The sequence below is a fragment of the Falco naumanni genome, chromosome 5, assembly GCF_017639655.2.
Source record: "Falco naumanni isolate bFalNau1 chromosome 5, bFalNau1.pat, whole genome shotgun sequence".
In the NCBI taxonomy this organism is placed as follows: domain Eukaryota; kingdom Metazoa; phylum Chordata; class Aves; order Falconiformes; family Falconidae; genus Falco; species Falco naumanni.
Window position 1 is genome coordinate 72,939,457 of NC_054058.1, and position 12,024 is coordinate 72,951,480.

The 12,024-nt window shown below is 48.8% G+C and overlaps 1 protein-coding gene across 2 annotated transcripts; it reads left to right on the forward strand.

Moving 5' to 3' along the window:
• Positions 1-91: 91 nt before the first annotated feature.
• Positions 92-4,232, forward strand: NME6 (NME/NM23 nucleoside diphosphate kinase 6). Of its 2 annotated transcripts, XM_040595448.1 has the most exons (6): positions 92-192; positions 321-423; positions 542-581; positions 1,035-1,195; positions 1,462-1,639; positions 3,128-4,232. In XM_040595448.1, the coding sequence occupies exons 1-5, from the start codon at positions 103-105 to the stop codon at positions 1,626-1,628; spliced, it is 561 nt and encodes a 186-aa protein (XP_040451382.1). In that variant the 5' UTR covers positions 92-102; the 3' UTR covers positions 1,629-1,639; positions 3,128-4,232. The 2 variants fall into 2 exon arrangements, with proteins under 2 accessions (XP_040451382.1, XP_040451381.1); XM_040595447.1 differs by having other exon boundaries at positions 1,462-4,232.
• The last annotated feature ends 7,792 nt before the right edge of the window (positions 4,233-12,024 follow it).

The window sequence follows — 12,024 nt, forward strand, 5'->3', positions numbered from 1 at the left end:
CCTCCGAGCGTCACCGAGCGCTCTGCCCCGCCCTCCTCCCCCTTGCCCGTGCGTCACGCGCGCGACGCGTCCCCCTCTTTCGTCACCGGCGCGCCGGGCGCCATGGCGGTGGTGGGGCGCAGCGGGCGGCCGCTGCAGCTGACGCTGGCGCTGCTGAAGCCGGACGCCGTGGCGCACCCGCTGGTGCTGGAGGTGAGGGCTGGGTGCCCCGGACCGCCCGGCCTTGGCCCGGCCCGGCCCGGCCCGGCCCGGCTCGGCTCGGCTCGGTCTGTCGGCCCGGCGCCCGCCCGCCCGCCCAGCCGCTGCGCCTCTGCCCGCAGGCTGTGCACGAAACCATCCTCAGCAACCAGTTCCTGATCGTGCGCGCCAAGCAGCTGCGCTGCGGCCGGGAGGAGAGCCGCCGCTTCTACCGGGAGCACGCGGGTAGGCGGGCCGGGGCCGCCGCTGCCGGCAGCAGCACGGCGGGGCGGGCACGGCGGGGCGGGCGCTGCGGGCCCGGAGCCGGCAGGGCCCCGTGACTCGGGCCGCCTTTCTCCTGCAGGACGGTTCTTCTACCAGCGGCTGGTGGAGTTCATGGCCAGGTGCGTGCCGTGCCCGCGGCCGGGCGGCGCGGCGAGGGAGGGCTGGCTTGGCTCCTGACCCTTGGCCCCAGCAAGGCTCCTGCACCGGGAGGCGGCCGCCTCGGCGTGGGATGATGCTTATCAGGCCGTGGTGGCACCAAGGTGGAAGGCTCTGGGCCCAGGGGTGGAGAAATGCCAGGAGCCCACTCTGCTGTGACAGCAGGAGTGCTTGGCGGGGTGGCATCCCCGAGGGCTTTGGGTGCTGTCACCCGGGAGGAGGTCGTTCATGCACATGCTTTGCTTCTGAGCTGTAGGCTCAGTGTCTGGTGTCATCGTAGGTCTGCATCACCTCCCAGAAAGCACAGCGTGGCAGTTGCACTTCCTTGCTTCTTTGCACTTGTATTTATGACAATGAAGGAGCTATGCCCTTTTGTAACATTATCTACTTCTGACCTTCCCTGGTTCTTTTTTCAGTGGCCCCATGTGGGCTTATATCTTGGCCCATGAGAATGCTGTCCCCCTCTGGAGATCCCTGATGGGACCCACCAAAGTATTCCGAGCCCGAAACAGTGTCCCAGACTCCATCCGAGGAGCTTATGGCCTCACTGACACCAGGAATACCACTCATGGCTCAGGTAGACCTGTCCTTCTTGGCTGAGTGTTGGGCAGAAACTGAAGCTCAGGGAGGTGTAGGTGATGATACTTTGTTTGCCTTTGCTTGCTTTTCTTTCTGGGAGTCAAAGTTAATTTGCTTGCTTCTGTAAACTCCACTCATACCTGTCCTGGTGCGACCGAGCCTGCTGCTTTTCTTTATGGCTTCTGCCCTTCCTTCTGGAACAGGGCATGTGTTTGTGGTGCCAGACTGGCATCTCTCATTTTCTTTTCCTCTATTTTCTAACAGATTCACCAGCATCAGCCAGCAGAGAAATTGCCTTTTTCTTCCCAGAATTCAATGAAGAGCTCTGGTACCAGCAGGAAGAGCCATGTCTGCGCTGTGGGCAGGTGTATTACAATGCTGAGAAGCGTGTCCACTGTGTGTTCAGGGATGAAGAAACAGAGTTGACCTGAGATACCCGGGGGTATGGTTTGTTGAGCTGGAAGTAGCTGCTAGGCATGCTGTTTGGGTCAGCCCCGTAACAAGACATAGAGCCTTTGCATGTTTTAAGGAGCCTGAGGGAGGGAAAGACCTTATGCATATTACGTTGTGCTACCTGGGATTGGATTATGTTATTCATGCAGCATACAGGTGCTGGGGCGTTTTAAGAAAAACCTCTCAAGTAGCAGTGCTCCAGCTTGATAGAGAGGACTAGCCATGCAGTTCACTGGTCCCTCGTGTTTATTTGGATATGAGTGGTACAGATGATGGTATCAAAGGGTTAGGTCAAAGGCGGTGTCTAGTTCCCGTTAGGATATGATTGATTTTGCTGATATAAGGCTTCAGATTCTTAGCATTTGCTCTGTTGCCACAGTCCGTCCCTTAAGGAGAAAAGAGGGGAAAAAGAATGCAAAAAAATGCAGCTGTAAGCAGGTCAATATTAACTCTTCTGTCCTTGCTTTCTTGGATCCAAGCTGAGAAACAAGGTTGTCTTTAAGATTCGAATCACAATACAAAATTGAAGCATCTGGTGGAGGGCACGGTTAGAAGCTGTTCTCAGGAGGAAAGCAGTATGTCCTCTTGTTCAGTTTGGTCTGGGCCTGCAACAGAACTTCTAGGGGAAGTTGCAGAAAGGTGTGGAGTAGTCCAGTGCCTGTGAAAGATCTTCTGTTCTGTGCTTTTGGATTGCCTGGGGCATGAGATCAGTAGTTCTGATGAAATGTGGTAGAGTGGCTATTAAAGCTATGGATTTCTTGAATCCATAGTAAAAGGCTAGAGAAGTTGGTTTGAACTCTGGTACAGAAGAGGCTGTAGATCAGGAGCTCTTTTCATTAAGCTTTGTAACAAAATGCTTAATGGCAACTTGGAGATTTCACTGCCTATAGACTTACTGGGCATTGAAGCACTGAGTTCCATATCCTTTGTAAACAAGATGGACAAGTCATTTAATTATCCAGATAACTGATAAAATTATTAATGATGGTGCATGAAGACTTGGTTTTGATGCACAATGCAAGGTTCTGACATGCTTATTTATGTTTTCCTGTGTGATACATTTTGAGATCTGTTCCTGTATGAGTTTTAATCCATTTAAACTGTTCCCCTAATAGCTTCTTACACTGCTGGTTTGGTGTTTTTTTAAATTAAGGTGCCACGTTGTACTGACTGACTTTTATTTTGAATAATTTCAAATGCACTGTATGGGTGAAGGTACCTTTGTAATGTACTTGGGACAAGGAGTTTGTTAGCTTGACTCCCTCTTGTCAAATTTACTAGTGAATTATTGTGTCAAAGATCAAAGGCAAGTTACTCCGACTTGTTTAAGACAGCTATGTGAAATGTTGGCCATTTGATTGGAAAATGTTTAATTGGAGGAAGTGCTGCCATAGAGCTTCCTTGATTAAATGCATCAACCTTTCTATTCCTTCCTTACTGTTATGTGAGATTAAATGCAGTTACTGTTTTGTTCCAGGTACAGATCAAAAGGATCTGCGGATTATTTCTGCATTTTTGCATTGCTGCTTTTATTTTCACCAGCAGCATCCAATGGTGGATCTGCTCATGGTTGAGTATGCATTTGTACAGGTCTGAAGCCTTGCTGTCCATAATGCTACTGTCAGTTGATATTTTATTGATTTCCTGAGTTTCTGTTAAGTGTGTTTTTCTCATAACTAGTAACCCTACTTATTTTTTTCATCTTTCTTCTTTATATTGTGCTTAATTTTTTGGGTATTAATTTGGGATGTCATTAAATAATAATTCCTAGCTTACACTTCTCATTTTAAATGTGTTTTTTTCCTAGTCATTTGCTATTATGATAGCAGATAGAGATGACAGACACATTTGGGAAAACTGACCCTTTTAAAATTTCAAGTACAAATAACACTGACTTAGTGGTGCAGTGTTTTCGCTTAATAATTATCAGATCACAATCACCATTGCTTAGCTGCCAGTTTTTATGTCCATTTTAACATTTCTTTGGTCCACCAAGACTGTACCTGAGTGGAGGTTGTCAAAACTGTGCAGTCCTATTTCCCTAGACAGAGTATGTGTTTTGCAAATCTAAATATGTTCCACAAACTTTATCAGGTAGATCCAGTATTGAAATATTTGGTGTTAGATGCAGGAGGTAGTGTCAAAAATTACTTTTAATATCAAAGGAAGCATTTGGATTTATGAGATGACAGCAGATGTTCTCTGTTTTGAGGTTTCTTACAAGAGTCTTCTTCCATCTCCTTTTAAGTGATCCAGAAATGTTTTTTTATCTTCTCTAGTGACACTTAGCATCTGTTTTGTATACTTCCTGCTGCCTCTTGGTCCTGGGGTGAATCACCTTTGGTTTTGTAACTTCAAATGGCTTTTCTTGCTGCCCCCTTCCCCGTCCTTAATCTGTTTTTACAGAACAAGTTGAAACCTCTGATTATTCTTCTATTTATTTATATATTTTGTTACACCTGAGCCAAACTATTCTTAATAAATTTCGGTAATGCCTAGCATATGCAATCATAAAGATTTTCGGTTGCTTTATTTGAGCTCCAAACATTATGTTGCAAAATAATAAAGGCAAGTTATCTGAATGCTGGTTTACCTTACATTTGTAACGTCTGATACTGCAACAATCTCATGCACAGTAGGCATTTGTATTTTGGTTGTTGTCTTCTTACTAATGTTTAAAAGTCTTCTGCCTGTTTATTTGCGCAGAAGTGTGGTTTCTGAATATTAGACTGAAGGATGCTGACCCATACAGTTTCTGCTTTCTAGAGGAAGTGCTCCAGTATTTCACAGAAATACTAGGGTCCAGTTAACATAATTTATCCCACCAATTGCTTAGCTTCCAGACCTCTGACCTCTCCTTGTGCTCAGGAGATAGGGCAGATTTCTGCAGAATTTCCCTACAGCATCTTTTCTCTGGAAAAGATAGACGTAGTCCCATTTTAATTTTAAGTACTCAACTTCAACAACTGCTTACATAACATAATACTCTTTTCTTTTTTTTTTTTTTTTTTTTTTTTCCCTCTGCTACTAGGTGTTGTGTGAAAGTACAGAAGCCAGTTTTGTTTATCTGGGATATTTTGTAAGGAAGGGGAGCAAATAAAGAGGAAATCTGGCTAACAAAATTACTAGATGATCGATGGGGAATCTATTGTAACGATGTTTGAATGCAAGGGCAGTTTGTGTCCTGGACAGGTTAGTAACTGGGATGAGGATCTGATGAAAACTCTTTCTGCCTGGAATCGACCAGAGCTTTGAACTGTTTATCATGTAGGTGAGGTTGTCTAGAAGCAAGACCCAAGCAAGCCTATGAAGCAAATGTGGATCACTGTGTAGACATTAATACAGTCTGTCATGTATTTTTCTCTTGCCTGTACTTCTACCTTGTTGAGCCCAAGATTAGGTTTGGTTAATAAGTCCAAATCTAGCCCCTACTTGACCTGTCTTGGGCATAAGGTGCAAGACTGTTAATTTTCTGTGATACGAAGAGAACAGTCATCATCTATTTTTTTTCCTGCAGTTTGGTGTTCCTCTTACTCTTTGGTCTTCCTGTTCTGTATATGCAGAGTTTGGATTCTTGAAGGACTGAAATGCTTGGAGCTAATAGAAAGCTTTGGGCTCAGTTCATGGGCCATGATGCAAGTACAGACAGATTGAATTATAGCGATGTCTCCTGGCATTACGCTTTCTCCATTACTGAGAATGGAGCTGCATATGACTTTCAATGGCAAATTGGACCTCTTGCAAAAGAGACTTTATAACCAGTCCTGTGACACAGGTAATAAAAATCTCTCAGTAGTCATCTGTCTCAGGATTTTTCCGCCAGAAGACCTGTGGAGGGAGGCATGCCCAGAGAGGTTGTGAAGTCTGCTCTGGAGACATTCAAAACCCACCTGGATGCAGTTCTGTTGCAGCCTGCTCTAGGTGAACCTGCTTTAGCAGAGGGTTGGACTAGATGGTCTCCAGCGGTCCCTTCCAATCCTGACCACTTTGTGATTTCTGTGATTCACAAACAGCAGGAGAAGGGCAGGCGTGGCAGCTGCAGTTTGCTGCAGTCACTTCAGGTTTCATGTAGCTGTTGTGTAGTGGAGGTGTCTCGGGTGCAACAGCAGATTCTAGAGAATCTTTGCATCAGCAGCTTCTTAGTGGCCTATTTCTCTCCAGGAGATAGTTAAGATTTATGTATTATTTCAAACAACGAAACAGTCCCTGTAGCTTATAATTAAAGTGTGGCACTGAAGATGCCAAGATGGCATACAATACAAGCCCAGGGACATCTTGAGCTCTGGCATTGCCACAAGCGCCCTTGCTAAATTCCTCCAATATTGTATTGTAATATAAATTCCTCCAAATTTATATCTAAAACTGTAACACACACACACTTCTATGGAAAACCCTGGCCCAGCTCCATATTGTGAGATGTCTGTCCAGGTGCTTAGATCAGACACTGTGGCCCCAGCCAATGTGCTTTAGCTGCAGCACCTGCTGTGGTACCTGTGAGTAGAGCAGGAATTTGTGCAAGAATGCGCCATCGGTATTCTGAGCAGCCGTGGAACTTCACCTTTGTATTTCCTGTTGCAATAACTTAGGTTTTCCATAAAGTTTACTCTCATTCAGGTATTTCGTATTGACTGCTGAAGCACTGTTAAATTATTTACCTTGTTCTGCTTTTAATACTTCAACAACTTCATGTGTATTTTGTTGTCTAGACCAGGGGTCCTCAAACTACGGCCCGCAGGCCGGATACAACCCCCCAGGGTCCTCAATCCAGCCCCCAGTATTTACAGACCACCCCCCCGCCCCAGCCGGGGGTTGGGGGGGAAACCAAGCAGCCGCAGATGACTGCCTGCCACTTCATCTGCGCGCCGGCCCCCTGGTTAAAAAGTTTGAGGACCTCTGGTCTAGAGGGTGAACATTTCAGACAGAGATGGGAAGTCTCTAGAACAAAGAAGTTCTTTCCCCATGTCTCATTCTGCTTCTCCGTGATGATGCAATTGATTACAGCACATGTAAACAGCTTCAAAGTTATTGCCTCAAACTTTTAATAGCCCACTTTGTGCCTTGTTTACAAGTCTCACAAAAACATGCTGCGTGAGGAAGTGAAGTGCTTTAGGCTTTTGGTAATTGGTACTGAAACCCTAGTGGCGTTTCCTCTGGAGAGAAGCCTGTGGGGAGTGGGTACCCAGGAGACAAACTGGAAACAAGAAAACTTATCTCTCAAACTTCAGCCTTCTATTTAAAGCACCTTGTTTGAAATGCACTAATTGGCCCCTGGGGCAGATTTGATGCCCAAGACTGGGCGAGAAGCCTTGGAGGGCTGCCTCTGCAGCAGGATGGAGCTGGCCATAGGAAGAGGGAGAAATGGAGTTGGGGCAGCAGGTGCCACAGCTGTCCAGGAAGGTGGTGGTCATTGGGCAAAAGTACTGCTCAGTGGTGGCCGGAAAGACTGTCCTTGTTGCTTTTGGAGTACAAGTTGGCCAGGAAAAAGCAGTGACCCTGGGGCTGCTGCCAGGGTCTACCATCAGAAAGTGAACAAATGCACTTGCAAGATGCCAGAAACTGGTATTCAGCTCTGATAATCCATGTCCATTTTCTGTGGTAATGTCTTCAGGACAGTCTTTAGGAGAAGAAATACCAATGTTTGCATCTTCTGCTGTCTCCTGAGGCATATCAACAAGCTGAGGCTTGTTCAGCTTGCGGAAGGAATGGCTTTGGGGGGACCAAATAGCAGCCTTCTGGTAGCTACAGGGAGGTTATCAAGAAAAGAATGTCAGGCTCATCACAATGGGACATGGAGGGAGGCTGAGAGGCTGCAGGCAAAATTCAGATAGGAGGTTTCAAGTTCATAGAATTTTCTTAGTTGGAAGGGGCCCACAAGGACCACTGGGGGAAAGCAGTGGATGTTTCTGCCTTGACCTCGGCAAGGCTTTTGACACTGTCTCCCACAAGACCCTCGGAGGGGAGCTCAGGCAGTGCGGGTTGGACGAGTGGGCGCTGAGGTGGGTTGAGAACTGGCTGAGCAGCAGAGCTCAGGGGGCTGAGATCAACGCGCAGAGTCTGGCTGCGGGCCTGTAGCTCATGATGTTCCCCGGGGGTCAGTGCTGGGTCCAGTTCAGTTCAACTTGCTCATCAGTGACCTGGATGAAGGGACAGAGGCACCCTCAGCGAGTTTGCTGGTGATACCAAACTGGGAGGAGCGGCTGACGCACCAGAGGCTGCGCTGCCATTCAGCCAGGCCTGGGCAGGCTGGAGAGATGGCGGAGAGGGACCTCATGGAGTTCAGCAAAGGCACGTGTAGGGTCCTGCCCCTGGGCAGGGACAGCCCCGTGCACCAGCACAGGCTGGGGATGACCTGCTGGGGGGCAGCTCTGCGGAGAAGGGCCTGGGGGGTCTCATGGGCGGCACGTTGCCGCTGGGCCAGCAGTGTGCCCGTGTGGCCAAGAAGGCCCCTGGGACCCTGGGGGGCATCAGGAGGAGCATGGCCAGCAGGGCAAGGGAGGGGATCCTCCCTAGTGAGGTTTCATCTGGAGTGCTGTGTCCAGTGCTGGGCTCCCCAGTTCCAGAGAGACAGGGAGCTGCTGGAGAGGGGCCAGCAGAAGCTACAGAGAGGATGAGGGGGCTGGAGCATCTCCCTTCTGAGGAAAGGATGATGGAGCTGGGTATGTTTAGCCTGGAGAAGAGAAGACTGAGAGGGGATCTTGTCAATGTCTACAAAAGTCTTAAGGGCATCTTCATGCCAAGAGGACGGGGCCAGGCTTATTTTAGGGGTGCCCAGTGACAGGACAAGGGGCAACAGGCACAAACCACAACACAGGGGTTTCCATCTAAATATCAAGAAGAACTTTACTGTGAGGGTGACAGAACATGGGACCAGGCTGCCCAGCGAGGCTGTGGGGTCTCCTTCTCTGGGGACATTCAAAACCTGCCTGGATGTGACCCTGTGCAGCCTGGTCTGGGAGAACCTGCTTTAGGAGGGGGTTGGACTAGGTGATCTCCAGAGCTCCCTTTTGACCCTGACTGTTCTGTGAATCTGTGATTGAGTCCAACTCTTGACTCCACACAGGGCAACCTAAAAGTTAAACCATATATTTAAGCATTGTCTGAAAGCTTCTTGAACATTGATGGGCTTGGAGCCGTGACCATTTTCCTGGAGAGCTTGCTAAAGTGCTTGACCACCCACTCAGTGATGAACTTTTCCCTAATGTCCAGTCTGAACTTCCCATGACACAGCTTTAAGCCATTCTCTCGTATCACCAGAGAGAAGTCAGCACCTTCCTCTCTGCTCCCCCTCATGAGGAAGTTGCAGACAGCGACGAGGTCACCTCAGTCTCCTCTAAGCTGAATACACCTAGTATCCTCAGCTACTCCTTGTAAGTCATGCCCTCTACTCCTTTCACCATCTTCATTGTGTTCCTTTGGACACATTCTAATATTTCTATATCCTTCTCACATTGTGGAGCCTGAAACTGCACACAGCGTTTGAGGTACAGTTAGCGGGACAATCACTGCTTTTCACCAGTTAGCCCAGTGCACCCCAGGACACAGCTGACCCTTTTGGCCACCAGGACATGTTGACATACATTGAGCTTGCCATCAACCAAAACCCCCAGAGGTTTCAGAGCTGAAGGTTCAAGAGGTTTCCTTCCACCTGGATGTAAGGAACAACAGTCACTCTGAGGATCACCGAGCAGTGGAGCAGGGTCTTGGAGAGGCTGTGGGATCTCTGGCCTTAGAGGTTTTCCAGACCTGACTGGATACAGCCCAAAGCAGTTCTGTCTGTCTGTGGAGCTGACCACCCTTTGGGTAGGGGTTGGATCCAGCAAGCAGATTCCTGCCACCCTGAGCACCACGAATTGCACCAGTTTTCTTGTCTCTGTCCAAAGGAAATATTTGTGCACGTGTGGAGCCCAGTAACAGCGAGCTGGCAGTATTGCTGTACTGAGCTGTGGTACAAGCACCGGTGGGTTTTGCTTAAGAGTCCTTGAGCTGGAAAAACACATCTCTCTCAAAAAAAATATAGGGAAACATGACTTGGAGAAGTTCCTGGTTTTACAACAGTACACTTGTTTATTGGAAAGCGCAACACTTATGCTTGGAGAAGGCAAGGGCCCTGCACCCAGTTAAGAGCCTGATTTCCAGGAGTGCTGAGCACTTACAGGACTGGGCCCAATCCTTGTGGGTGCATACCCACATTTAGGCATTTGGTTTAAAACCCAACTGCCTTAACACTTCACAAATTCATGGAGGTTTGATTTCTCACTGGATCCCCAAGGCTAGATTTGATATGCCTCAGGAGACAGCAGAAGATGCAAACATTGATATTTGTTCTCCTAAAGACTGTCCTGAAGACATTACCACAGAAAATGGACATGGATTATCAGAGCTGAATACCAAGTTTCTGGCATCCGGCAAGATTTCAGTGTATTTTAATATTTGTGCCAAGTGTTGATGTCTCAGCAAAGCCCTATTTCAAATATCAGTGTGGGAGGGAGTTTCTCTGAGCACTGCCAGCACGTGCCTTCATCCAGAATCCTGGGAGAGTCACCAGGTTATATTGGAATGTGCCACTGAGTTTCTGTATGAAACAAATATTCATCATTGCCACAAAAGAAAGGTGTAATTTTGTAAACTCAAAGCAAATGGTTGTGCCACAAAGTCACGTTGTCATGGTCCTTCTAGCCTGTCAGCCCAGCTTCCCTGAAAACACACTTCTGTACATCTACAGGGCTCATAATCGCTGCTATTCATCTTTTACAGCCTCAGACGTCGTCTCTGGCATGAATTTCCCCCACATTGAGGTAGCAGCTCCCTCTAGCATCTATGCTGAATTTCCACACAGGGTATTCCTTCCCATGTAGGCTTGTTGCCTGTGCTTTCCCTGCTTTTCAAATGATGTTACTGCTCAGCTCCTCAGCTCTTGAAATTTCAGATACAGAGGTTATTAAGGATCAGTTCCTATTGCCCGATCATCAGAAAAGAGAGGTTGCAAAAAAATTGCAATAAAGCAGTGCTGTATTCCTGCTGCAGCAATACTTCCATCTCAGCCTTGATCTCCACATTCGCTCCCTGTTCCAGTCTTCGAATTTCCTGGGTTTCTCACTTTGCATTTCCATAGCATTATGTAAACTCCAGCTAAACCTGCTGTTGCTATCAGGAATGGCTCCAGGCTCAGAGCAGGCAGCATTCACCTTGTGTAAACCCATGTAATCCTGCTGCCTAGCTCCTCAAGAGCTCACAGGACTCTACTTGGTGCCTTAACTAAGTCCAACCAGAGCTGCTGCTGGATCCCAGTCCCACCATGGCCATGTTCTCTCCTAGTCCCCTGGACCACACTCTCCACTCCAAGAGAGCCCGGCACAACCTGGCCCGGGTGGTTGGAGGTGATGGGAGCACGGCTGCGGTGCAGATGCCATGCAGCCACCTTACGGCCGTGTTGCCCACAGGTTTGTTGCTGCAGGCACAGCCAAGCCCTTCTCATTGCTGCCTCCCTGCTGGCATTAGCCAGTGTTAGGCACCTCATAGCCCTGCAACAGATAAAACAGGGTCATAAAGAAAGACTTGGGGACTGCAGCTCCCAGCCTCCCCAGCCAGTCGCCCTTCCATGGCCCTGGGTGCCTGACCTGGTCAGATGTGCTGCAATCCAGGTGCCCCCAGAGCTGTTGCAGGGGCTGGAGCAGGAGCCAGGGCTAGAGAGCTCTGGCTGGTCTGGACTCTGCCTGGAGCAGAACAGCAGCTCAAGGTGGGTCCTGTGCCAGGAGGGCTTTGTCCTGTGGGCTCAGGTCCCACTTGTGCAGGCTGTCTCCTTGCTCCTGCCACTGAACAGGAGCTAACTCTGAAAGCCTCTCCCCCCAGGGCTCTCACAGGGTTAAAAGCCTCTCCTCCGCTCACAAGCCTTGAGGGCACACAGACTTTTCCTCATGCAGGTAAGAGAAACTGGACAGCACCTGGGGATGTTGTAAGTTTTTCCCTCTTACCAAGCTCTGGATGCTGTCCACTGTTTGCTCTTGGACATGGAGGTAAGGGAGGGCTGGGAGGGCAGGACTGCTGCATGTGGTGGGACAGGGCCTCACTGATGGTGGGACCCTCAGAGGGGTCCCCACTGGCACACTGCTTGGGGGCAAAGCCAGTGCTGGGACCCAGGGCTTCTGGGTGGTCTGGGCATGCAAGCAGGCTGTGGTTGCTGGTGATGCCTCGAACAAAACAGTCCAGTCCTTCTCAGGAGAAATTAATCCTGTGCTTTTGCTGGCTCCCTCAGTCCAGCCATCACCTCAAATTGGGACTGGACCATACCCAAGGCTCAGGACCTTACCTCCCATGGCTGTATGCTCCTGGTCTGCTCACCTGAGTGCAGATGGGATGTGGTGGCTTGGTGAGGAA

Excerpts from the sequence above, each read along its gene's own strand:
- NME6 (XM_040595447.1), top strand. The coding sequence starts at position 103 with ATGGCGGTGGTGGGGCGCAGCGGGCGGCCGCTGCAGCTGACGCTGGCG. Across the intron at positions 582-1,034 it reads CTGGTGGAGTTCATGGCCAG|TGGCCCCATGTGGGCTTATA; the intron begins GTGCGTGCCGTG and ends TTCTTTTTTCAG. Across the intron at positions 1,196-1,461 it reads GAATACCACTCATGGCTCAG|ATTCACCAGCATCAGCCAGC; the intron begins GTAGACCTGTCC and ends ATTTTCTAACAG.